The sequence below is a fragment of the Drosophila pseudoobscura genome, chromosome 2, assembly GCF_009870125.1.
Source record: "Drosophila pseudoobscura strain MV-25-SWS-2005 chromosome 2, UCI_Dpse_MV25, whole genome shotgun sequence".
In the NCBI taxonomy this organism is placed as follows: Eukaryota; Metazoa; Arthropoda; class Insecta; order Diptera; family Drosophilidae; genus Drosophila; species Drosophila pseudoobscura.
The window spans coordinates 19,729,213-19,756,900 of NC_046679.1; the positions used below are offsets into that span (position 1 = coordinate 19,729,213).

A 27,688-nucleotide genomic window follows, 5' to 3' on the forward strand; every position below is an offset into this window, starting at 1 on the left:
GTATTAGCCGGAGTGCATTTCTATTTCAAAAGCTGTTTATAAATAGCCGGGCAGCGCCAAAGGCTACACAATCTAGAACAATTCACCTGACAGAGCCACTGCCACAGACAACTTTCAATGTTGCTTTGCCAGTTGACTTGACCCGACTTTTTTCATGACTTTCACTGCTTTTGGAATTCAATTCGCCTTTTTTTCCCACATGCTCCACGTGGCTTTTGTTCTTGGCCATGCGGAAATTGTTTTAGCCGCAGCAGCCAACAATTTCGTTATCCTCAAAAACTTTTTCTACTCTCTTTTGGGCAGCATCCTCCCGCAAGGAACGGAAGGAAGCAGGGGCCACTAAAGTTTGCCACAAATAACAAAAAAAAAAAAAACAAAAACAGAAAAAAGGCCAAACAAAGAAGTAATATTAATAGGATTTTGGCTAATGAGGATGTAGAGGGGCATCTCCAAAGTGCCTAAACAATTTACGGCCCTCCAATGTTAAGGTCCAGAAACGGAATTTTGATCGAGAGTGTAAAAGTATACAGTTTATTGAATTTAAACTTATCCTTGAATGTTAATTTAAAAGGAAAAAACATTTAAGAGGCTTTGCGTGTAAGGAGATACTTGGATATATTTCCGATTTTTGGCTAGTAATCGTATGCGAGATTGAAGATGAAAAGAAGCGGATGTAAATACTCTATATACTTGTAGCCGTTAGTTGTCATTTGTTCTGTGACAGAACGTAGTTGATAACGTTCATCTCGAGCCTCTCCCGATTGAAATTCACCCAATTCCGAAATTACAATTACAAACACATACAAAAATTGACTAAATTGATGTTTAAGCACAAAATTTGGTTGCTCATATAAGCTCTGAGAACTAGGCGTCAAACAAGACCGCCAGTCGCCAGATTGACAGACATGGCTATATCGACTCGGCTATGAGAGCTGATCAAGAATTTATACTTTATGGAATCAGAACGCTTTCTAATATACTCTACTCTACATATACTCTTTTTTAAGTAACGTAAAAAAACAGAGTAGTGTTTTAATGTTTATTGCCAAAAGTAGAGAACAAATAAGGCCACGATTCTCGATGGATGAAAAACTAGTCGAGGCGTTCGTCAAAGCTGGACTCAGATCATCCTGTCTAAGAACCCATTATAATGTGCATATTCTCTTTCCGCTTCGCTTGAAAGAAGTATCTGCAAATGCATAAGCTTAAATTGGTTTTGTAGTTTTTCTTTTACTAAAAATATGTACCAATCCATTGCGTTGATCCTGTCATATTTTCCGTGCCATATCATTCTCGATTTGAAATTTTTGAAATATTTTTTTGTGTACACGTCACCATTTGAGGAAGTTTGGGTTATTTCAATGTCATTGTGTCAGATGAATAATACTGTCAGATGTTCCACCTTCCGGTTAGCTTTTTAGAGTGTAGTGATATTTACGCATACAGCCACGGAATAGGAAATATCAATCGGAATGACGAAGTTTGGATTATTTCACTGGTAAGAACATAAGCTCATGTAACGAATAGTCATTCGAGTGTCAGATGTGTACAAAATATCCGATTAGTCCGAGTAGTCCTGGTTTGAAAATTTGTTTCCATAAAGCCAGGGAACAGGAACAAGTTTTTGTTTGATATAAAACCTTTTACATTTCCCTCCCACATAGGGCCAATGGGGAAAATATTTGCTGCACAAAATAGATGAAGATCACAGGAAATAAGCCAAAATGTTGGAGTTTTGTTGCGCCTCCTTTTCTCCCTTTTCTCTTTTTTCTAAGGTGCTCTTCTATTTCATGGCACGGACACCCCATTGGATCTGATTCTGTGTTCCAATTCCATTTAGCACATACAGAGCAAGGGTTTCTATTATAGGATTTGCTTCTTAGTTGCTGACAACCCGTCTGAGGTGTCCAGAAGCAACACATTTGGCTAATTGCCTCTGAAATTGTAAAAAATAAACTGGTTACCCTATAGGTTACAATTGCAGTAGAAATAATCGAATTCGCATACTTTTGTTGAAAAAATAATAATGTTTGGGTAGGCACTCCGCCAAGGAATCCAAGCCCGCCGATAAATTGCCGTCGTGACTGTAATGCAACTCAATCCTGTCATACTGTGAGGGACAAAAAGAGCCAGTCGTTTCGATTCTGCAATCCTGTTGAGCGTCACATTGTCCACATTCCATTGCCCTTAAATACTCCGGTATAAGTTCCTTCTGGCCATTGGCCACTGCTGCGATGAACGCGAAAATTAGGTAAAAGAAGAGCCCGGACATTTTTGCTGTGTGTAATATATTGGAAACTTTCGTTGAATGAAATATCTGATATGTCGTCGAAATGAGCTTCTGCGTGTTTACTGAAGCCAATAGCGTGGCCACCTTCGTTGCCAGGCTGAGGCTAAAAAAGAACCTGACACTTTGTTCTGGTTTTTGCCATACGTCGATTATGGGGTAAGGTTAGGTTGAAGCGATAGTGGGAGAGAAGGGCGAACCAGAGACGAAGATGAGAAAATCAAAGGGTCGACCAGCGCCATCTTAAGAATTCTTGACATTTTTATATGAATGCTTTGAGAATGGAACACAACGTAAACTCATGGAAATGAGCGTGTAAGCGTATGCTTGGATCTCCCTCCATTTTATTGAAACTGTATCGAGGCACGCAGTGCCTATATAGTAAAATTCTTTTAGAATTCATTTAATTATATATATATATAATCGCTTAGTATCGTACACATAAGAACGATAATGAAAGAGTTGATGTTACAAAGTTTTCCTCCACCGCAACTCGGCCCACATGGACAACCATCTTCCCCGTATGAGGTACATACAGAGCAATGCGGTTTTTTTGAATAGCCTTTATTTAGTAGTTGTTGACAACCCATCTTAGGTGTCCAGAAGCAGCACATTTGGCTGATTTCTTCTGAAATTGTACAAAATAAAACGGTTACCCTATACAGAAGCAGTAGAAATGATCGAACTCGCATACTTTTGTTATAAAAATAATAATGTGGAGCCACGCATTTCGTCAAGTGTTCCAAGCCCTTCGATAAATTGCCGTCCGGATTGTACTGAATCTCAATTCTGTCGAACTGGTCCGGACAAAAATAACCAGAAGTCTCGATCTTGCAGTGATCTTGAGATTCACATTCGCCACATTTCATTTTTTGTAAATACTTCGGAGTAGTCTTCGCTCCATTGGCCGTTGTGGAGGTGAACGTGAAAATTAGGTAAAAGAGCAGCGCGGACATTTTTATTATGTGTATTATATAAGGCAAAATTTCGTTGGGTGATATATGTTGTCAAGCTGGGGCTGACAAGCCAAGTAAGTCCCAGAATATAAGATTTACACAGCCGATGCCGAAAACCCGGAGGACAAGGTTAAGAAAATCAAAGGAGAGTCCAGCAACATCTGAAGTATTCAGCAGCTAACAGCTGCTTTAAACAGGTCCTAAAAATCGATCTTCTTGCAATGCCTATCTGATAAAATTCATTCATTGATTATATATTACCATACAATATCGTACACATCATAAGAATAATAATGAAAAAGAAGCATTCAAGCGGATTTTCTGCACCATTTTTTTCCTGTGGCCCACATGGACAGCCCATTGGATTAAGATCCAGGAAAGAGCCTCTTTCATGGTAGGTAGCACAATCAGAGCAAGGCTTTGTGCGCATCTTGTTTTTGACTTGCTGGCATCCCATTTCTTGTGTCCAAAAACAGCAGGCCGCCGAAATCCCCTCTGAGCTTATTTCAGCAGATTATTAATAAGCACATATATGGAGGTTATTCAGGAAAACTTACCTTTATTAAAAAAGAAATGATCAGGGCCCATGCATTTCCTTAGATGTCGCAAATTCGCCTTGACTCCTTGCCGGGCATCGAGCTTGTCACTGTCGTCGTGCTCACGGCAGTAATACCCAGAAGATACGATTTTGCATTCCCGGTTTACCTTCTCGCAGTCACCACATTCCATCGTATCCAAATAATGGGTTCGGTTTGGTGTTAAAGTATGTGTAGTAACAACTATGGTGGTTGCGAGTATAAGGAAAATTATTGGATGCATTTTTATTGACTATAAAAATGTGACGTATGATATTTGTTAAATTCACGGCCTCCTCAGTTTTGTTTTTTTGTTTAAAATAAAAATGATTTTTACAGCGTTTTGTTTTAGTGTTTTAAGAAGGTATATGAATACCACGCTCCGAGCAATTGGAAGGCACAAATATTGAATATTCCGCTTATCCGCATCAGCATCTGGAATACAAAAACCAATACCAAAATTGACTAGCGCTGATACTGACTCAAATCTGTTCCCGAAAACCATTCGCATATATAATCCATGCATCCAAATGACATGGCTTGCCGGGTCAGCTAGTAAATATATAGGATTTTGCTTGGATTTGGTTGGAATTGCGTTCGATTGTTTGCTAAGAGCCTTTATTTTCTTTGAATATATTTACTGCCTCAAATACTCGTTCGCCTATCCGACCACTCTTTTTTTTTTGTGTAAATCTATTAGTTCTCTACGCCTTATGCAATTTCCAATTCAACTGGCCGGAACCTTCTGGGGGAAATATTTTTTATTGACGTGACAATTTAACATTTTCGTCAAAACGTGGAAGTGAAGGCGTGTGGGGTTGGAGGGCTATTTATATTTCGGTCTAACCCAGAGACACTGCCAATGTCTGGTTGTAGGTCTGGGCTGGGGTCTCCTCGGTCTTTGTGATTGTCATTCCACCGATCTTTGGCTCTCTGGCTGACTCAGACCGCTACCCGGTGAGAATCTACAAATAAACACGAGCCATAAATGTGAGTTTATAAAGCAATGCAAAGACCAGTAATGAAAAAGCTAAAAGCCCAAAATAAATACAAAACTCATTTCGTTTCTTGCTGGTATTCTTCCAATGATTCAAGCCAACTTTAAACCATTTTAGGCACGTGCCTGGCTTTATGCAACATTGCACGGCACACAAGATTTCCAAGGCGGAATAGCCGCCGTAGTGACTTTCAAACTGTCAACCAGTCATGGCCACATTTGGGTAGATAAGTATTGGTTTTGGGCCTGTGGTTTGTGGTCTACTCCGAGCCTGAGGAGCCCTTGCCGTGTTCGTCTCTCATCTCTGCTTTTCTGTGAGTGAATCTGTATGTATTTGTGTGTACGATATATGCGATTGTCTGTAAGAGCATGAAATCATGACATCATCGATGTGGGACTTTGGTGTGTAGAAGAAAGCAGCTGGCATATAATTTACCAATTGTCCCCTACCACAGCAACGAACCCGATTGAAGCATGGTATTCGCCTACAAGCAGGAGAAAGTTTCTTAGCTAGAAATTATTAAAAATAGTAGCTCTATTTGAATAGTTTTTAATTTTTTAGCTTTAATTTCTCTACAGTCGCTGAATAGTTTTTAAAACAATGTTCTATACTCTCATACCGTCTCTTGCAGCGGCCTTACAATTCTCTAAAGCTGGTAATTTCTTGTTTCTTCTTTTTTTGCTGTGATTTTCTTTTCTTCATATCTTTGTTTTTGTTTTCGCTTATTTGCCGCCAGTTTGGCTAATAATCCACATAAAATAAAAGCCAACAGCAACAATGAAAAAAATAATATAATACTAAGAGGAAAAACAACATCTAGCAGGCAAGAGTCAAAAACACTATAAATGTCATAAATAAAAGAGTGCTTATTGCTAATGGTGGAAAATTTGGTCGAGAAAACGCGCCTGAAATCACTGCCAATTGGCAAGTCCCAAGAATTGGGAGGCCCCTTTCACAAATGTACGAGTATATCGTATGTCGATCGAGTGATGAGAACGAAGTTCAAGCGCAAGGCAGCGTGTAATGACAGCAACATTAGCCAGAAAACAAAAATTGCCCCAATTAGCGGGGGGAAATCGCTTATTTGCATAACAATGGATACCCACTTTTTCCAGGCTGTGACTCCCCACAAAAGTTCACAAACCAGAGCAAAATTTAACAGGTTTTAGGCTTTCCAATAAGTAACAATTAGTCGAGACCCAGCCCCATTCCCATGCCTCTCTGTTTTCGGTACAGATTTTCGGTTTGCCTCTTGTTTGGCAACCGAAACGAGTGCATTCCCGTGCACCACGTTGCGTATGAGCGATAAATAAAGACGGCTAAATTCGGTGTCACTGTCAGATAACAAGATTTAGAGGCCAGTCCCTCTATAAATATCCTATATACTCGTGAACTCGTATGTTTGGGCATGTGCTCGCATCACATGCAGACTTTTCTGTCTCTCTTTTGTCGGCACCCGAAACACACGAGTATTACGCATACGTTACGTTGCAGTTTACCTGCATCATGCCTGGGTATGAAATGAAGCACTTTGCTTAGAGAACCTCATTTTGGGTGTTAAGCTGGTCTCTGTTTCAACAGTAACTAACGATTGTTAGTCATAACGTAGCGATTCGAGTGGACTTTGAGCCAACGGGAGATTTCATTCCAGCGGGAGAGTTCATTCTATACAGATCATTATGACGTTGCAGATTTGGTTTCTTTAATAGCGAGTTAATACCTTTATGAGCTGTCCGAAGTCTTTCCTCCGCAATTTTCCCAATCCAAAAGTTAGATCATGCTTTTGACTGACAACATTTAATTGTATATAATAAATGGCTTTGGTTGTTCGCCATTTGTTCATTGGTCTCGCACGGTTGACTCTGTCATTCTCTCTTTCTCTGTGTGATTTGTGATTTTTTACAAATTTCTGTTCGAAATTTTCTTTTCAATTGATTCTTGATTTCTATTTAACACTTAAAATGGATGTTGTTTAATTTGTTTTTTGATGTTTTGTTTGACTCAACCTCAATGACATGAAGCAGCAAAGTAGTACTTGATTCTGGCCGTCTTTGTGTTTTATACCGCTTCATTTTGCTGTGGTTTTTGCTGTGCTTTTGCCTTTTTGGGGCAGGCGTTGTTACTCTTTTAAGGAATATTTTTTTATTACCACTGGGCGTGCGAGTGCGAGGTGAACCCCAGTCGACGATGAGGCACACGACTCGACCATCGATCGATTTGCAGTCCAAGTCGGACAAACAAAACAAGATTCGAGCGTCTTGGCCCATCGGCAGTTATGAATAATTTACGTGCCCGAAATTTGCCCTCGGCCGGGCTCAAAGTTCTCTATCTCGTCTTGACTTCAAAGCCTAGCGACGCCGTCGTGTCTGGCAGCAGTTCTCGAAATATCTGGACATCATTTTTATGCTTTAGCGACTTTTAATTTAATTCGTTGTTTTATTTTTAGCAAATCTCGATATACTTGTATTGTCTACACAGCCACAGCCCCCAACTCTCGATCGATTTCATAAATATTTATTACGCTATTGGTCTTATTTTATGCGTACACATGTTGCCCTCGACGAGGGATGCCACAGCACTGATTTCACTCCGACGAGTTCTGGGAAGTGAACTGATCCCATCTACTTTATTGCTGTGGTTTTCATTCAAGCGAATTCCCAGGAGTTTGGTGGAAAACCCCTTTAAATTAATCAGCGAATGTATCTACAAATAGTTGAAAGTTTTCTGCAAAGTCATGGTAAAATTAAATGAACATAATTCTTTGCTATTTAGCAGGAATACGATAATGTTTATTGAAATGTTTCTAAATAAATTTAGCAAATTAAAATTTGCTTATCACAAAAGCTGCCCAAAGATTTGCCAGCCCTGCCGAATGTATCAATTCTTCATCGTGCATATGTAGTACATACATATATAGATACAGATTTATGTATGTACATACATATGTAAACATATAGACAAACCGAAGACAAATAGCAGCCACATGGATCAGGCGTTATAAGAGCCGTAAACATGTTTCAGATTATTGCGGTTTCTTAAGCAAATCTATAAAAAAAAAAATACATTGTGTTTTTGTTACTGTTTATCGGAATTGAATTAGCATATTAAATAATTAAAGACCGCACATAACCCACTCCTCGAAACGAAAAGTGGCAAATAAATTTATGCAAAATCGTGTTTTTAATTATCAAAACCTAAAAAAAGATTAATAAATGACCTTTCTATGGATAGTCGATCTTCTAATACCCTATTAATTCTAAACAGATATTGCAAGGATAAAAATAATTTTATGATATAGAAATATGAGTTATTTATTTATTTTTATTAAGTCCCAGCAAGAGTATATCTCTTCATATTTTCTCCATGCAAAACCATTATCAAATTCAAAATACCTTGGAAAAAGGCCATGACTCACCGGGCTGGAAATAATCTATAAGCTTAATCAGTGACATGAAAATTGTAATTGAAATTAAAGCCCAAAGCCGCAAATAATACATATAGAATCACATTATAATAGCTACTTATGTATCATATATACGCAAAAAAAGATTAACATTTGTATATTATAAAGGAATTCGCACATCATAGAAGTTCATATAAAAAATCCTTATTTAAATCACTTTAATGTTAATAGGTTATGCATTCCATATAGCAAACTACTATTAACTGAACGGTGTATAACGTTTTCCACTTTATTAGGAATCGAATAGAATCAAATAATTTTGGCATTTATTTTGCCCCAGCCGCAATAAGAGCTCAATGATCCAACCCATGCCCCCGAACGACCAGAGACCAGCACGCGTTGTGCCTCATTTGGAATGCCAATCAGTTGTCGTGTTTATTGGCATCCCATCCCCCATGCTCCTGGAAGGGGAAGTGAAAGAGAGCAATACGTGCAACAGCCGCAGTAGCAGAAACAGCAGCGGAAGTTGTTTTTGAGGGCGGCTCAAGTTTGGCATTCTGCACACAGCATTCGAGGGGGCTCGTGTGTAGCTGGCGTCTATTGTTCGTATTGAAATCCTCTCCTTATTTGTGGTGGCTGCAATGGAGATGTGGCACCTCTTTTGCATTGCAATGAGCGTGCGGCAAGCAAATGCGGAAGCTCAAAATTGCGACAACACGGGTGAAAATGGTCCGAAGAAAGGTAGGAAGTGATTTCGGAATACATTCCCACAGAATGGAAATGGAAATAAAAGGGAAGGCATTCATAAATATGGATACTAAAGAACGCAAACGATACAATCATGAACATGAAATTGTTTTCCAATGAATGTGGAGGCTCTGCAATCTCGAATTACTCATACGCAAGCGACTGCTAAAATGAATGGATTAATTATGAATTGACTTAGGCAAAACAATTCATCTCAAGGCAAGTTTACTGACTACCTGGACCTTACGGGGCAATTATCTATTCATCATCTAAGAATTACGGCCATAACGAGTGTCGTTATCATTAATAGCCAAAATGTCAAATGCTGTACACCGAAAAACGACAACTTTATTTGCGTGCTGCCCTTTACCCAGTTTCGGAATAAGTATATTTTCCCTTTGGCTTAGTTTTAGCCATTTTCTGAGAGCATTTTCTGTGGCAGACCTCATTTGACGCTAAGCGATAAAGTCCCCTATACTCGTAAGCAATTAAGTGTCTGAGTCTCTCCCTCTCTCTCTTTTTCTTTCTGTCTGGGCTGAGCAGAGTCCAATGTGGTTAAGACTGCTTGTCGGCACGAGGAATAGTCGCAAAGCAGCAGCCGCTCATAATTGGCCAAAGTTCAAGCAGCTGGTGACGAGAAGACATCTGCCAGACGTCAACCCGGGAAGCACTTGAGAGCCCAGTCAAGAGCCCAGCCAGCCAGCGGCAAGTAATGCATTACCAGGTGCACTGAACTCTGCTCGGTTAGATCATCGGCCAGCCAGCCAGCCAGCCAGCCACCCAGCCAGCCAACAGGTCTATTCTTAACCACCGGATGCTGGTCAGGCAGCATTCGTGATGATGGCAATCACAGTCGAATTTGTTTAAACTGAAATTTATTTGCTGCGGCACGCAATTAAATCTCATTTTCGACGTACACAAAACATTGCCACCCACCTACCAGGAGGCAGGGACTATCCAATCGCAGGTGAACTACCGCAACTCTTTGGCGACAGTTGACCTGTCGCGAGGGAGCAAAGGTCGCTGCTGACCCTCTCGGAGTGCACTGTCGCCGGAAGTGGAGGTCTGTCCACTCTAGTGTTTGGGTTCGGATTTTTTATTTGCTTGGGTTCCGTTTGCCTCCATTCCTTTTTGCCTGGCTAAATTCGCCAATTGTTTAAACTTTCCTAGAGGAAAAATCTACAGAGAAACAAACAAAACTAAGTTGCGAGCGACAGCTCGTTGAGCGATTTACAAGCTCTGAAAATTTATTTGTTTTGTACTTTTTTTGCACTGGCACTGGAAACTTTTTTCTTTTAAGAGGCAATCGCTTTGTCACTCTAAATGAAACGATGGATGGCGTTGGAAACACGATTCAATCGATTGATTGGTGCTGGTTCCAATTTGGCTTAGACCAAAATCCACTCCCACTTCCACTACGAAATTTGGAGGTCCCAAAAAAATAAACGCCGATGCAATCGCAGCGATGGAAAACCCACAGCGTCCGAAATATGGAAATCATATTTATCGAATCGTGAAATATGCGCACTACTCGTATATTTAAGTGGAAGCTAATATTTTGTATTTTATACAACATATTTTATACTGCCACCAAAAGCATAAATACATTTGAATAGTTTTATTGCTTTTTTGGGTTATCTCTTTGCTTTTTGTCGGTTTTTCTCAATTTTTCTGCCTTAGCTGCATGCGGCGCTTTGACCTAGAGGCCAAAGCACAGTGGGGCAAAACTATTTATAAATCTTAATAAATAAAAAATAATAGTAAAATATGGTCAATTATTTTTTTTGTATTAAACAGGAAATTTAAATAAATGTATACATAGGATAAAATAAATTAATAAATTATTATTGCTATTTATTTTATTTTATTTCTTTACTTTCAGATCATGTTTCAAATGGGAAAATTTTGAAAGATTTGTAAGCGCTTTTTTCAGTCCCAAATCGCTTGAGCTCTGCCCACTGTAGTAGCAGCTTAAGTGGTCGTTGGGGTCAATCCACAATAATATATCTTCTTTGTATATATACTCTAAGAAAGTGTGGATTCATTTCCAACAGAAGTTTGTTTCATTTAACTCACAGTTTACAAAAATGAATGAAAAAAGTCTCTAAATAATTACATTGCTTATATTTTTAAGAGAAAGGTTTTATTTGATACTTATTTCTTTATTTAATTTGTTTATTTCATGCTTTATCCTAGCGCTACAAGTTTAAACTTATTTTTATACCGCCAGTCATTTCAAATTTAGAATTCGTGTTGAAGGCTGATATTTATGCATTTACATTTATTTAAAAGCTAATATTTTTTTAATAATTGTTATTTAACATATGTATACATATATTTTAAGTTAAATTAATGTTTTTGGCAGCTAAAACTATAAAGCGTATTCTTATCTTCGGTTTGCTGGATATCATATATTTCACCCTCGCTTTTGGTATTTTCTCGAAGCCAAAATAAAACAGTAAACAGAAAAAAAACCGAAGCAACAGCAGAAACATAAACAAAGCCCAGCATCAACTGGAAATACCCCAAAAAGCAAAAAACTGCTCGTAAATAAAACAGACGCCCCGAACAGAAGTGGAAAAACTTCAATGACTGTGGACCATAGAGAAATACCAAAATTGTTTAGCAAGTGGCCGAAAAGTCTCAGTTCAAGTGTAAAATGTCAGTCAGCCGGTGGGTGAGGCGTGGGACAGCTTTATGAAATATTCAAAATCAATGGAAAATCTAGAAAAGTGGCCAGCGGAAATATCTGTCAGCGATTTGTCAGAAATGGGCCTCTATGGTTGCCATCCATCATATGCTCTGCTCCACAGCTGGGAAAGAGACCAGCAGAAACAATGAGTACAGCCCTGGCCGTGGCAGGAGAACGTGTCGTGCGCTCGACCACAAAGTGTTGCATGTTTTCCAGCTGCTGCTGTTGTGCACTCAATTGCTGCCACATGACAATGCAATAAAAGTGCGGCCTCCAAGTCAAATGCAACCGCACGCAAACAGCTGCCAAAGTTTCGCCTGGTCCGACCTTGACTTTGGCCCTGTTTTGTGGGTTGCTCAGACCCTGCCCCGTTCCCATTTTCGATTTCCCATTTTCCGTTAACATTTACAATTGCACAGTGTGTGATGTGAAGCTTCCATTCGTCCTGTGCCAGCAGAAACTAAAGTGAGAAATGGCCAAAAAAACAGAGAAGCGTCACAGCCGCAGCTGTAACCGTATCGATTACCGTCACTAGCCTGGCTAGGGGTGTAGTTTCAATTTCAATCAGAGGTGTACAGTTCCAGCCATCTCGTCATCGTCGAGTTTAAAACAATATACACCCACACAGTGTGCCACTGTGTCCCGGTGGCCACTCTCCAGCTCCTTCGCTAGAGACCGTAGTTGCATAATGTCGTTGTCGGTTTTCATTTTCGCACGCCATCATGCTGGACATCCATACACTGAAGTTCGCTTCTCGGATCGATTGCACTGATTCATGCATGAAATACGAGTATTTCAATTTAGGATTTCATTTAGCCAAAAGTTCTCCGTTTTCAATGCAATGAAGTATTTCCATAGGACTTGCATATAAGGCCACAGTTTCGTATCTTCAATGGACGTAGTATATTACTTGGAGTATTTAATAAAGTTGAGCATTCTTCCGGCACTGTTTCAGTGAACAACTCTTCAACTAATCACAGTGAAGCATCGTAGTTTAGTCACTCCTAGTGCTTGCCCTACTTTTATCCCGAATGGCAGGAACGACAGGAGGCTGACGCTGATGATGCCTGGCAGGCTGGCAGGATAGCAAACAGGCAGGCTGGTTGGCATACAGGCAGGATGGCAGGCAAAAATGCTATCAAGCATAAAGCAAAGGCAAAGGCAAAGAACATTCTGCAAGAGTGGTTTCTGGGGGCAGGACATCAGAGAGAGAGAGAGAGAGAAAGAGAGAGAGAGTGAGAGTGGATGGCTATGGTGGCTCTGCGGCTGGCGGTTAACCCTAAGTGTTGTCGTGCAACAGCCCCACTACTCCCTCTTCAACCGCGCCACACTCTTGCCCCACTTCACTACCACTTTGCTGGCTGTTGGCGTGAACTGAAAAACTCGGTAATTTTCAATAGCAAGGAAGGACCGAGAGCAGAGGCGTCATCTGGGCTGGCCTGGTGACAGTGTGCTGTGTCCTGCCTCGCATGTGGGCTCGTTCTTGGCTCAAAATCGTGCTTGGTTCGTTCTCTGCCGGCTTGTGCAAGTTTAATAAACAATTCACCCCGTTGTGGCCCCAATAGACCTAAAGAGTCGCATGTAAATGCAAGTTTATCTGGCGCCATTCCATTGTTTCCATTTCGGTCTCTTCGCTCTCTCGGATGACATAGAAAATGCACGATTTACAGCACATGGCTTGGGGAATGAAGTCAGCAAACAACAAACATGCACATGCCGCATGCTACATGCCACATGAAGGGCCCACAAGACGAAAACTGAATTACGAGAATGAGAAAATGTCAGTCAATATTTTAGCTGCACGGCTGACAGGCTCAGTGGCTTGGGGACTGAGCAACAGCAACTGCAATTTAGATGTTTTCAGGGAGAAGTCTATTGATCCATTTTTTGTTACTGTGCAAAGAGACCAAAGGATAAGTCCAATTGTTGTATAAGGACTTAAGGTAAAATCCTGCACACTCCCGTAGAATTGCAGAAAAATCAAGCCACAGATCAAATCTGTTACCAAATATTACGCATACGCCGCATGTGCCACTGTGGCCGGGCACGTATTCCGAATGTGTTTTTCCATTTATTTTAAATCAGTTTGCCACAAACACTGCCATGCTACTTCTTGAATGAAAGTTAAATCTCTTTTACCCTGCCCCGGTTCGGTGTGGTACGGTTCGGCAGTGGCCGACGCCGTGGCGCCCCATAGCAGGAGCAGAGAAAACAAAGTTTTTGCAACTTGTACAAATAAAAATAAGAAATACAAATGTTTTTCTGTAGTAGTGATAATACGTTTTTTATGGCTGCAGATGGCTGGAAGTTCGGTGGCTATCGCTGGAGCCCAGAGTCGATCTGAGCTGAGCCAATATTTGCTTAGCTGTGTTCAAGTTTGGCTCGACTCGACTCTACTCGCTTTTATGCAAACAAGCAGATCAAACAGCAGTTTGAGAGTCACAGCTATGATACAAGTGTTCTGCTGGCCAGGTTCTGTGAAAAGTTTTTCCCCCTTTTTTTGGGGCACCTTTTCGCAGCTTGGCCCCATGCCAAAAAGTGCACGGACAAGTCCAGCCAACTGTTGGCAATAACCGTAGAATGTCGACGGGGGAAAACGGCAGACTCTGCTGCTGCCGGCTAACTGCCACAAATCCAATATTATTGCCCAACCGTCTCTCTTTTCATTTTCAGCTGTTTACTTAACTATAAACTTTTTCGTGCGACCCCCTATTGTTAATAAATATTTAGGCGGTAATATGTACAAGTTAGCAAACGAGTAAAGCTAAATTTAAAATCATGCGGAAATGAATTTGTTTCTGCTGCGATGTGTGGCACTGACGATGGCGGATGGTTGGCAAAATCTAGCCATAGAACAAAATGTGCATCGCATAGGAAATGCTTCTTTGTCTCTCCGCTTAGTCATAGACAGTTTTGTATTTTGGCAGATATAATAAAAACGAGACATCTGTCACCGCCAGCCTCCGCAGTGCAAAAAGGCTGACAACTGTCAGTGGATGGCAGACAAAAATTTAATTGAATTGATAAAAGAAAAGTCAAACAGATAATCGATAGTGGAAAATAGAGACTAAGTATTCCCTGACACTGAGAAGTGCAGGAGGATGCAATAAAAAAAGACGTCAGAAGTACGGAGCAAGGCTTCCGTCAAGCGGAATATCCTTCTCTGTGCGCTATACATATTATCCAGCTGAATGGGGAAGCTCATCAATCAAATTTCAAATTAATTTCACTCCCACTTTTCTGGGAAATAATCCAGTTTAAGACAGGAAAATCCCATATTTAGTGGATGCCAGCTGCCAGCTCCTGCTTGAACACGATTCAGCCCTCGACAGTTTCTTGGAAAATGCAATAAAATATTTTTGTTTTCCTGCTATTTCGTCTTGGGCACTGACTAATAAATTCATTTTTGTCAGCACCAGAAGTGCACTCAGCCATACTTTGGCTGCTTTTCTTCTGTTTTTCTGCTTTCTGTTTTCTATGCATACATTTTACAGTACTTAGCTGCACGAGCCAAAACAAAACTAAAAATAAATTCTATGCAAAATTGGTAGGAGGTTGGCAGCCGAGCCAAATTATTGGGAAAGTGTCAAAATTAATTTAAATTTATTTCTTCAAGAGATCGCATCTCCTTGGCCGTTTTATCTATGAGATGTCCGATAAGCGGGACAGGAGAATGGTAAGAAACTTACAAACAACTTCGGAGGAGATAGAATCAAGCCTCCAGCTGCAAGGCTTTTGCTTGCTCTGCGACAATATTTGAAACGTGTCATGGAATATTCCGTGAATCCGAGTTGAGAACTTGCCTCCGCTGCCTCTACTGTTGACGGGCCACAATAACAAGGCGACACATCCCTTGGCCTCAGCTCTGTGCAAGTTCAAATATTGTCAGGCAGAAGTCGCGACTTTGGGAGAGGGATGGGATGAATGCCTACATAGCGTACGAGTATCTATGTATGTTTCTATTACAGCTCTGACGTCACCATTAGCCAAACATCAGACAACGAATCGTGAATCGTGAAACGTGGTAGCTGGTTATATGTGAGCGATAAGTCGAAAGGCAGCCACGGCTAGCAGTAGACCGTAGGAGACAGCCAGCCCGACGACGGCATATTTATGAGCCCATTTCCACAACAAATCCCTACCAAAAAGATAAAACACTGTAAGCTGCGTGAGAATGGCACAGTTTTGGATGGAATTCAAAACGAAGAACCTTTCCTGCCAGCGAGTGCATTTATATAATATTGCTCGTATTTTTTAGAGAAGACATTCGAGAAAACAGAATCCAGAGAAAACAGAGAATTCGCCTTGTTTATGAGCAAATATATTAAATCATTTTGATTATGCTGTTAGATGTTCTAGAGCCCCATCCATCTGTGATAACGCGGAGGGCTGATAAGGCCGTCATATATTTACATATTATAACGTGGCCTGACTCTGACTCCCCTTCAGTTCAATTTTAGTATAGTTTGGCGCAAAACAAACCACTTAACATTATGTTTAGTCTGGTCGACTCGGCTGCTGCTGTCGTAAATATCTCTCCCTCCCAGTGGCTTCGCGGAAAACTGAGCCAAAATTGAACATAACATAAAACCATGTACCCATATCAGAAACATGGGTTCTGTTCTCCATATCTGCTCAAGGGTGTGCAGCCAGCAAAGTCAATGCACTCATTGCCTCATTCAAGTTCACATGCAAATTGGATAAATCCGAAATCGTTTAGATTTATGATACAAAACAGGCCGCACCGCATCAGCGATTGATTGATATTTCATTCTATCCCCAACACCTCTGACAGCCGACCCAACTTCCGCGAGGTTCATTGACACGACACGGAGTTTAGATTATCAGCTCAGTCGTCGTTAGTTTTCCATTCTTCTGGCATCTGCTCTGGCATCATCTGGGGGCACTGACGTGTCTTGTCGTTTCATGCTGAAAGAAAAAGGCAATATGTCGCAGTCGAACAATTCATTTCCTTCTCTTGCCTAATCGACAAATTTGCTTAAGATGACAGCAGCTTGTCCACCCACACCATCTTTCCTACCTATTCACCTGACTCTTGACTCTCGGCTGTTTTTAGCATTTAAATCCCATTTATTTTTTTGCTCTGAAGAAACACAACAAAAAACCATCAAAATCTGTGCCTCTGTGCCAACAACCAAACTTTGTTCTGATGACATTTGGTCGTATTCTCTTTTTCCCGTGAGTCAAAAATTGTTTTTTAATATTATTTAATTTTTATTTAATTATGCAGCTATTCAAATGGATGTGTTTTTATGGCTTCACACCACGGAAGCAAGTTGACATTTTGGGTAATGCTTTGGTTTGCAAAGCCGAATGAAAAATGGAATGGAATTAGCGGCTTTTAAGAGCGGGTTTATATTTAGGACAATTATAAAATTATATTTCTAATTAATGGCAATTTTGAAAAAACCTGATTTGCTTATAATTTCAATTATTCTGATTCGGTGTTGGCGTACCGCGCTGGTTTATTATGAGATTCCAAGTACTTTTTAAAATTATACATTTTAATCACATTATGCCTAATTTATATAAATGGAAAACATCGAACAATTAGGTGTGTCTAAGAATACCAGAAGAATACTTTCCATACCACCCTCGCAAGCATAGCTCAAAGAAATCAATTGAATAAAGGACATCGAGAAGATCATCCAATTTCACAGTTAAGATAAAGCTTAACTTCCTATATCAATCAGCAGAGATTATTTTATTTGGGTTCCTGTGCTTCAAGTTCCTTTTCACCATTATCATGTAAAAAGCTAATGGCTGCTGCCCCAAGAACAAGTTCATATCTCGTTCAGTATCGTCTTCATTAATGTATGTATTAAATATATAACTACGTAACTATATTGCCATGTATTGGCCAATGGTTGGGTTAGAGCCTCACTCACTGCCCAAAGCTGAACAGTAAAATTCTTAAATCTAATATCTTTCAAAGGACCCATCAAAATGCTACAACTAGATCAAATTGAGATTCCTTGTGCGCTTGTTAAATGGTTTTATTTCCTAAAAGTTCTTATCTTTCAAGAGCGACTATCATAAAAATTCTCATAAAATGAATTAATAGAATAGCTATTAAGTTGATTTTTTCACACCGCTTTTTATGAATAAAACTGGAAATTCTATTTTCAGACCATAATTGGCATATAACAGAAGTCTTTCTGTTTATCCCCACTCTCTCTGTTTGCTTCTGATATAAGAACGAAAATGTCAGAGGCCTCATTCCCTGGGATCCATGCTAAACGCACTATGGAGCAAGCCTCAAAGTGAATCATAAAATAAATAAATAAGTGCGACGCTCTCAGTGACCGATTTGTTGAGGGACAGATACGCATCCGCTAGATACTCGTCGTACTCATTCGCTGTGCACACATGCCGGCTTTGGGTGTCTCTGTGGGGTATCGCGGGTGCTGTCGGGTGTCGGGTGTTGGGGGTTTGACTTTGGCTTTGGCTTCGGTTTTGATTTTGTTTATGTGAGTGCCGCATTTTTTCTGGGGAAAGACCAAACAGACGGTTCTTTGTCACCGCATTGCTGCAAAAATTAGCAGGCAGGCAAAAGTTTAAATAAAAACATATGGAATATGGAATATCAGACTTACTTATCACTCAGCAAACTCAATGTCCCATGCCTGGGCATGACATGAGTAGTGGACCTGTCCGGACTGGACTGGACTGGTCTGGACTGGAATGTGAGTCAGTTTGTTGAGGTAAGCCATGACTTCTTTGATATTAAACTGGTACCAGGTGCCAAGCGATTAGTCACGCCTCCCATTTGCCGGCAAACTGCAATCAAAGTTGTCAACGCCCATGCGCCCTGCCACTCTCGGCTTCATCTGGGTATTTGATCTCCCTCCCTCTCCCTCCCTTGGATGCTAAATGTTCGGGTGGTGCTTGCCTGACTTTTTTGAGTAGCAAACCCGTTGGTGCCAATCACCGACTCCCATATAGAGCAGACATCTCTCAACCGCTGTCCCCCTTTGGGTTATACAATATACATTTTGAATTCTGAATTCTGAAACGGAACACGCGTTCCGTTCGCCTCAATCAGACCAAATCAAATGTGTAATATTTTTTGCTGCTGCTGCTGCGAGTATTTCTTTTCGTTTTATGAATCAATTAATACGCTTATGGGCAGAAGCAGAGGCTGAAATGCTCAAAATGCTGAATGAAATGTTGAACTTGTGCGCCCCCCTTTGGTCTGGTCTGTTCTGATTAAGTGCTTGTTCGTGTTCTAGAGCTTCTTGTCGGGGAAGTTGAGGACAGAAGAGGTTGGATCGATGAATTCACTCAAAAGAGTTCGGCAAATTGCTCCGGCTTCTCTGCCAATATGCTGAAAACTTTCTGTTGTTGAAATTAATTGGTTGGGAAAATGTTTTACTGCAGAATGGATCTGTTTCTCTCGATCTGCGCGTGGGTTGGCGGCAAACAAGTTCCAAGCCAATTCCAATTGAAAGGCCCGCAATAAAAAGTCAGGAGATTAATTCTTTTAAGACACATAATCTTTTATTTGAATAGAGTTTTGTTGCTTTGTAAGTTGTTTGGTTTGGTTTTGTTTTGGATTGGTTTTTTCCATCGATTTTTCGATTAATAATTAATTTGCAGTTATAATATTTTTGCTTTCTTTCTCTTTTTTTGTTTGCTGCAATTGGATTTTTGTATTTGTTTCGGTTTCTTTTCAGATTAAAAGCTAATTTGTCACATTGAATTATTTTAGTTTTTTCTTTGCGTTTACAATTAATCGTAATGGTTTAGCGAATGACAGTTGAATAAATTTAAAAAAAATATCACTACTATATATAGTAAATGTATACATATATGTATGCTTTGTGTGTGTGTGTGTAGGTGTGTGTTTCTCTGCATCTGTATAGGTACACACATATATAATGTAGTATGTAAACTATTAATACACGTTTTAAGTTATTTCTCAATGCATTTCGAAATGACATTCTTACATTCTTGTTTTCCTCTCAGCTCAACATCACAATAATTGGTTTTGAAATACATTTTCTTTGTCAGAACACACATGCATAAATATTTATAGATATTCGGTATGCACACGCTCTATACATATATAAAATATAAACTTTAGAAATATAAATTCGAGGTTGGTTTTTGTGTTGTATCTTGTGTTTGTTTGTGTGGAAAGCGAGTCAGTTGGGCAGACGGAAAATCAAAGCGGGCTAAAGCGAACTTAGGATATAAAGCTTTCTGGCCTGGAGGCGGCGGCCAAGACAGAGAAGAGACAAATGCCAGGGCCATTAGAGAGCACTGCAGACCCAAGTATGTATAATACATGAGCCGAGGCCCGCCACCGATGATGGCTCTGCTCTGACTTCTGACCTACTCGCAAAGCCGCCATCCATCTCTCACTTGAAATTAAAACTAATGAGGTATTTAGCTGCACGCAATGCCTGAATTCTAAAGACAGAAAATTGACTTTAATGGACCGACCGCCCGCTCTAAAATAAGTTACTGACTGACTGACTGACTGTCTGGCTGTCTGTCTCTCTGGCTGGTTTTCTCTGGAACTGGAGCTGGAGGCGACCATTGCATTGACTGACGCGTTTTCAATATGAAAACAGCGGCCATTCAATGGTCGCCCCTCTAGGACACAGGACACAGGAGCAGAGCCACAGGAAGAGGACAGTTTGAAAAGCACTGCTCGGCACTAGGTGCTCGGTTGTAAGACTACTACTCTTATGGCTCTAGAATACACATATGCTTTGCACATTGACTTAATTAACTTATAATTGAATGTTTAGCGTTTCTCTTAGCCAGAATGTTTTGGAGTTAAAGCTTTTCGTGTTGGTTTTGTCTAATAAATATTTACACAGATCTCTAATGATAATAATAATAGTTCTATAAAGTTAATAAATAATAAATTAGCTGGTGCTTTCTTGTGTGACTGGTTAAAACTGTGCTGTCTTTGCTATTTTTCTCGATTGGTTTTCGATTTGTGGTTTTTCTTTTGTTTTGTTTGAGTTTGAGTAAAAACATTAAATGTTAATATGCTTTTGTTGCTTAGGTACATTGATTCCCATCCGATCCGATCCGATTCGATCGGATCCCGACTTGGCTTGGTTCCAGTTTACAGTTTGATATTTCTTATACGAATGTGCCATTGTATTTTAAATTTAATTTGACTTGTACACAGATGTTTCTATTTTTTTTGTTAATGGTTTTTTTAAAGGTACTTTTGTTCTTCGTATTTTTCTTATATTTTTGTGTGCTTATAAAACTGTTTGAACAGTTTGACAAGCACTCGCATTTATCGTCTTTCCTTCTTTCTTTTGTTTTTGTTTTTGTTTTCATTTTTTTTGGCATGAGAAGCTTCTAGAGACAGCATTATTTCGGCTTAAAAATTCAAAGTCAAACACTTGTTGTTGTCTTTGCTAATTGGTAACTTACAAATTACGAATACTGTTTTAGAATTCTTCAGCAAGCGAGTGTACTCCGCTCTCCGATCTCTTAGGCATCTTAGACCTCTGTGGGCATGCCACAGTTGGACTGCAGCTTCTTGGAGCCGCGGAAGAACATCTCGAACAGGCGGCCGCGGCGCGCCTGGTACTTACGCGGCGTCGGCGGGCTGAGGGAGATGTGCTCCACAATGGTGATGCCCCGCTGCAGCTTGGGGCGCATGTTCCGCGTCTGCGACGGAGGTGGTGGTGGGGCCGGTGGTGCCAGTGGTGCCAGTGGCGGCGAGGGTAGGTCATCGGACTCTGCCGATCCCCGTGCGGTCGTCCCAAAGTTGATGATGGTGCTACAGCTGCTGTTCGGACGCAATGTCAGGGTAGTGTGCACCGCTGCGGGCTGGCACTGACTTACGAGGGAGCTCTGGGGCGTCAGATAGCGACAGCTGTTGCTACTGTACTGCGAGAGCTTGCTGCTGTTCCTCTGCAGCTGGGCGGCATTGGATCCGGACACGATTCCGCCTGCCCCACCAGTGCCATTGGTCTTGATGCTGCTGCTGCAGTGGCGCTGAAGGGAGCTCGAGGACTCCAAACCAAAGAGCCGTTTGACTCCACGGCGCACCCGCTTGTTGCGATACGCGAAAATGAAGGGCGAACTGAGGTTGGCCAGCAGGATCATAAAGATGGCTAGCTGCGAGGAGCCCCCAAAGTTGGCCGCGGAGAGGCGCGCTTGCAGCAGCACCAGCAGCCCGAAGGGCAGGTAGGAGACCACGAACATGATCACCACCAGGATGCTGATGCGGGCGGCACGCGACTCCTCGCGGTATTTGAAGAGCGAGCTGGCATTACTCAAGCGATGACGCAGCGAGCTCATGTAGCTGAGGGCCTTGGGGGAGGCGTGGATGGCGGGAATTTGGAGGGCATGGCCCGAGGGTCCGCCCAAGCTTCCATGCAGCTGGTGCTGATGTTGCAGCTGCTGGTGCCGAGGAGAGCTAAAGTGCGGGTGGTGCTGCTGCTGATGCTGGTGGGTTTGCTGCTGCTGCTGATGATGCTGCTGGATCGTCTGCTGCTGCTGGAGCTGTGCGTGCCCCAGCAGGTGCGGCGATCCGCACTCGTCGCTAAGCGAGTCCTGGCGCAGCTCCGTGTACTTGTGAAGATTGGGAGAGCTGTGCACCTGTCGGATGCCCTGCAGGCGGTTTGTCTCTCGCAGATCCTGCGAGGATGTGCCCAGGAGCGGCAGCTGGCGGGCCGAGTAGTTCCGTTTGATCTCGCCGCTGGCCGTCTGGAGGGTCAGCAGGATGTTCTGGTTGCGATCGGCCAGCGTCTGCTCCGGCACCGGCATTAACTGGATGCCGACGTTGCTCTCCGCGTCCCCGTCTGAGCCTCCGTCATCGGAAATGGTGGGCAGGAGCACCTTGGCTGCCGAATCGCGTCGCAGGCAGCTGGGGGAGCTGCGCTGCTGGCGCTGATCGATCTGCATCTGAAGACCCCCTACGCTGGAGCTGCCTCCTCCGCCACTGCAGCCGCCATGGGAGCTGGCCGAGGAGATGGAGTGCCTGTGCACGCAGAGGCTGTTGGCATACTGATTGGCCTGCGCCGCCTGGTGGGCTCCCGTCAGATTGAGGGCGCTCTGCAGCAGCGGCGAGGATCCGTTCTGCCGCATCCGGAGTCCGTTGCCTCGCGCCTCGCTGAAGATGCGCCAGTACATACCGCAAACGAAGCCGAAGGGCAGAAGAATTATCACGATGAAGTACACGCAGGCGTAGACCACCCCAAAGATGCTGTTCGTGCTGCTGATGTTGAAGAAGGTGGCTGCCAGGCGCCGCTGGCGACTGAGCAGCGTGTCCGCCTCAAAGTCGAGCACCCGGAGGGCAGATAGTGCTCCAAAGAGGATCCCCACGGCCCAGGTGAGGGCGATGAAGACCCATGTCTTTACGCCCGAAATGCGGCTGTGGTAGCGCAGGGGATCGGTGACCGCGCACCAGGTGTCTCCAACGACCAGAAGCACAGCGAGGGCGCCCAAGGCCGCCGTCATGTCGATTGACCAGCAGCGCATCTCTACGGGTGGCAACACGAACGCCGGAGTGGGCAACGGACTGGCGGTGCTGCCAAAGGCGCTCAGGTTGTCCTCATGGGTCTCCGTCTCCGTGATGACTATGCCGCCATCGCCCCGCTCGTCGATCGTTAACTCTCGGCAGTAGGTGGCGTTGCACTTAAAGATGGTCTCGATGGTGTCACCGTCGCTGATGTTTCGCCGCACGACGATGCCGTCTTGCTCCACGACCTGGCCATGGCGCCGGATGGTGACCTGATGATTGCCCGGCTTCGAGTAGAACTCGATGCTCTCCGCAGCGGGACCGGACTGGGGCTCGTTGAGGCTCCTGACTCCGCCCAGGAAGAGGGTGGGTGCGAGTATGCAGCAGCCGATCAGATTGATGGCCAGCAAATTGATGGTGAATCGATTGGCCGTGGTGCGTAGTCCGGGCGTGATCCAGAACGCGCACAGCGCCAAAAGGTTGATGAGGAACGAGACGAGCAGCAGGGCCAAAATGAGGAAATCTATTGCCATTCTTCTGGCTATTTCTGTTGGAGTTCCCCGGCTGATGGTTGCACGCACATCACTTTACAGTTCGACAGTCACCTCTGTCTGATTTTATTTTTTAATTTTTTACTGTTTTGTTTTGGTTTTGGTTTTGGCTTTGCGCTTATGTGTGTTTGGCTTTGCTTATGACACAAATTTCACTCGCTTTTAACGTTTTTGGTATGTATCTTTTTCACAATTTACAGCCAATTTCTGTTGTATTTTTCCCGAAAAAAACTGTACGGTTTTTTGGTTAAAAATGTTTGTTTCTTGTTTCTTGCCGAACGCTTGCTAATTTACACGCGAAGTTCGTCGTCGTTGGTACAAAATAATATATGAGGGTTTCTCTTCCCTCTGCCAATATGTGTTTTCAGTGATTTATTTCTCGCGGTGTAGGGCGCGCACCGATCGAGCACGATCTTCACTACGAAGCGTTCCAAGCACAACTGTCGTGTGGGGCTGCCGAAGCGCCCCCAAATATACGCGATGCGAGACTGGGAGACTGGGAGAGCGGTAGGCCCCCAAATCAAGTTATATTGAACGGCGAGGTATGGCGAGCGAGCGCTGTGAGAGCGGTGAGCGTTGTGAGAGAGAGCGAGAGCAAAAGCGTTGTGGCTGCTGTGGCTGGCTGCTAACTGTGATTTGCAATTCCCACGCTCCGACTTTGAATTGCTGTTTCTGCTGCAAGTTCCTCTGCCGCTGCCTGCCGCCTCCTGCTGCCTGTTTATTGCCTGTTGCCAGCCGGTCTTTATCACAGAGTCTCTGCCTCCGTCTGTGGCGGGTTGCTGCTACTATTGCTGCCGCTTCTGTCCTAGTTCACGGTGCCTGCCAGCAGCAATACAAATTGTATAATCTCTTTTTTCTTTGTTGCAATGGCAATTGCTTTGCTGCTTCACTTTTGCTCTGTATTACATCAGAGCATGCTACTGGAGCGGCTATGGTTGTGTTCTCTCTGCAACATCCAGTAAAGTGCAGTGCAGTGCAGTGCAGCAGCGGTGGCCACGCTCTATTTTCCTAACCATAAAAATCGCATTTTTATTGGGCCGACCGCTGTGCAAATAAACAACAGCAGCAACACTTATTGTTTCGCTTTCCTTTGCCTTTTTCCAGCTGATGAAATTCTCACTGCAAGAGAAATAGAGACAGAGAGAGATGGAGAGAGTGAGTGAGAGAGATACTTAAAGAGAGAGGGGGAGAGAGAGAGAGAGAGCGAGCGAGCGAGCGAGAGAGGTGTATAAGCGATAAGGCTCTGATTGTGGGGACTATGCTGTTTATTATTTTTTCTGTTTTGATTGTGAAATTAAAAGCAAATACAAACTGGACCAAGATGAGACAGCAGAAAGAGAGGCTGGTTCCCAAACCGCTTTAACGAGTGTACCCTGTAGTCGCAGGCCACGCAGGGTATGTGCTGCTTATAGAGATAGCGATCTCCAACATTCAATAATATTATATTTGAATTCGTAATGGGCATCTAATAGTCTCAAGATAATTGAGATCAATCAATAATTGTCTTCCCAATTTTTCCACCCAACAATGATTCAGAGGCGGAGTAACTTGGTGTTTAATTAAATATGGCACGCGTCCGCTATGACTACATTCTCTTATCGAACGGATGATAAGGAAGAAAGATTTCACAAGGGCAGGGAACAAGCCAGAAGTCTCCTAGAGATGGACATTACATGAGGTTACCTTCTACCATTCACGCTCAGTTCACATGGAAGCTATACCCTTATACCTAACTAGTTGTTTACCAACTACTACGCATTATCCCCTCGGCCCTCGACCACCGATCAGCCGCTTACAACATGACTCCAATGAGCTCATCGTCACAAAGTATCTGACGCAGTAGCAGATACAAATACTCGAAGCTATTCAGCCAATTGCCTCCTCGAGATCATCCAAAGCGCTCTATGGAACACACGAGCGCCCCATCTCCATGCCCGATCTTCGCCAGAATCAACCACCACATCATTGAACACGCGACCAGCGACTGTGAAAAATCAACAGAAATCGTTTTCCATCTCGGTCGTTCTTTTTTTTCGGTGTCAGGCCTGAGCGCCATTTGCATGCCCTACTTACGCTTCTGGGAGATATGCACATCTATATTTTTATAAATAGCTGGCGTGTCCACAAATGAGTCGTGAAAATGACAGAAGACGCCAATGAAAGATGGCCAATAAAGATGGCGCAATTAATTGCTGATTTTCTTCAGAATCAAGTCAGGGCTGAATTATTACGATTATCTGAATATGATTTACGATAATTATGGAATAAACTTAATAATTTTCATCAGGGTTAAATATTTAACACATAGGAAATAATTGATTATAAATCAGAAACAATTTTTTCATTGGGCATTTTAGACTTGAAATTATTTCAAAAAGATCTGAACCCAATCTGATACCCTTCCCACAGCTGAAAAGTTCAAAACGAAACCTCCTCCCACAAATTAGAGTGTTATCAGGCAACTCAGAGCTCGATCAATGTCCGTCAGCCATCGATCATATGTAAAAACCAACTCCCCTAAAAACCCATCAACCATACATATATCAACCCATCCATCCATCCATCTATCGCGTGTGATGTTGTGTCAATAAGGTGCCTGCCTAACTAATTCGTATTTGCTTTAGGTTCAGTGAAAGATCTCTCCGTAGATACCTATTATCTACGGCACTTTAAAGTGTGAGAGCGATCTTTTAGCGGCATTTTAGGGGTGTGAATTGTTTCACACTCGTTTCAACGCCTCCGCATCCAAGGAGAGAAAATAGAGGGAATCGAGGTGATTTTCTTACCCTTATCAGAGAGATTTGAAGGCACTGCATTGAAATATTTCGATTATTTATTGATAGTTGAACACAAAAGGCAATATGCACTTGATTAAATATGAGTGCAAATGTTGATAATACAAAATACACATTGATTGTCGAGGCATACAAAGGGAAACGCAGTTTGAATTTACTTTGTTCTCAAATTAGAGCTTCCGCTCGCGTGCAGAATCTGAAAATTCTTAGAATTTCATATATCTATATATATATATATTCAGAGACGGGAGATCAAAGTCGATATGCCGCCCAGAAACGTGTTGTTCTTTATATAGTACCCTTGCAGCGGGTATTCTAATTATTTGGGTGAATGTTGCAAGTAATTGAGGAAAGAATTTCCAAATATATGTATAAAGCGGAATGGTCTGAAGTGGATAGTGCCAGGGCCCTGCTGAAATCTGCAATTCTCTTATTTCGATTCCTATGAAAATTATATTTATTTTTTTGGGATAAGCAATTCAAAACATAGTTTTATTTGTTGATAGCTAAAGTTTAACCGCCTGGGACTTCATTATGATCAGGCCTACATCTAGAATAAAACATAATATCTCTTCTTACACAAATTCCTTTGGTTTTCGTCTCAGAAATATGCTAGACATTTTCTTTTTAGTGGCGTTTCTATATGGGTATCATATGGCCCAGATTTCCCAGAATGTAAGGGTATCGGTCTGGCTGAGCCACTCGCCCTTTGTTGTATAAATATGTATGCAGTTTTTTATTACTCGCGACAATTGCATCGAGATTTGGCGGAACAAGTGTTTGCGGCTCCGTCTGGAGGTGGGTGGATGGATACATACCGGGGTGCTATCTATTTGTCTGGCTGTACGTTGTCTAGGGCGTAGCCTCAGTAGCTGGGTCCCCGCCCTCGCCCTACAGACTGTTGGACTGTTGGCACTGTGTCTGGCGAGCGGCGGGCAAATAATTTGCTCATTTGCATGAGTTGGCATGAAACAGTCACAGCACAACAGTCGCTGGCATTAAGATAAATTTTGCAGCCTGAGTAAACGAAATGTTAGAGCTTCTTGCCCCAGGCCACTCCCAGGGTGAAGCGCAAAAAATACCCGAGAACAAAGTGGCGACAAAATTTATATGTTAATGTCAGGTTAAAGCCAACTAAAGAGGCTGGTCTTCGGCCAAGCAGGGGGACTCACCAGGCACGTGATCTGGACTGATCATTCGATCAATGTGAACAACATGAA

General features: G+C 42.4%; 2 protein-coding genes across 6 annotated transcripts; both read right to left on the bottom strand.

Moving 5' to 3' along the window:
• Positions 1-1,025: 1,025 nt before the first annotated feature.
• LOC26532987 (uncharacterized) lies at positions 1,026-4,129 on the bottom strand. Of its 5 annotated transcripts, none has more exons than XR_004468373.1 (6): positions 3,801-4,129; positions 3,505-3,743; positions 2,982-3,443; positions 2,008-2,915; positions 1,248-1,936; positions 1,026-1,204 (listed from the first exon to the last, which is right to left on the bottom strand). XR_004468373.1 is itself a non-coding variant. In XM_015182178.2 (3 exons), the coding sequence occupies exons 1-3, from the start codon at positions 4,060-4,062 to the stop codon at positions 3,433-3,435; spliced, it is 507 nt and encodes a 168-aa protein (XP_015037664.2). In that variant the 5' UTR covers positions 4,063-4,123; the 3' UTR covers positions 2,982-3,432. The 5 variants fall into 5 exon arrangements, 1 of the variants encoding a protein (XP_015037664.2); XR_004468372.1 differs by having other exon boundaries at positions 2,008-2,912; positions 3,505-3,738; positions 3,801-4,128; XR_004468371.1 differs by having other exon boundaries at positions 1,026-1,189; positions 3,505-3,738; positions 3,801-4,128.
• A 15,205-nt stretch (positions 4,130-19,334) lies between these two features.
• On the bottom strand, positions 19,335-24,779 carry LOC4802185 (uncharacterized). Its single transcript, XM_001359117.4, has one exon. It carries the CDS (start codon positions 23,653-23,655, stop codon positions 21,154-21,156), a length of 2,502 nt encoding a protein of 833 aa, XP_001359154.3. The 5' UTR covers positions 23,656-24,779; the 3' UTR covers positions 19,335-21,153.
• Positions 24,780-27,688: the final 2,909 nt, after the last annotated feature.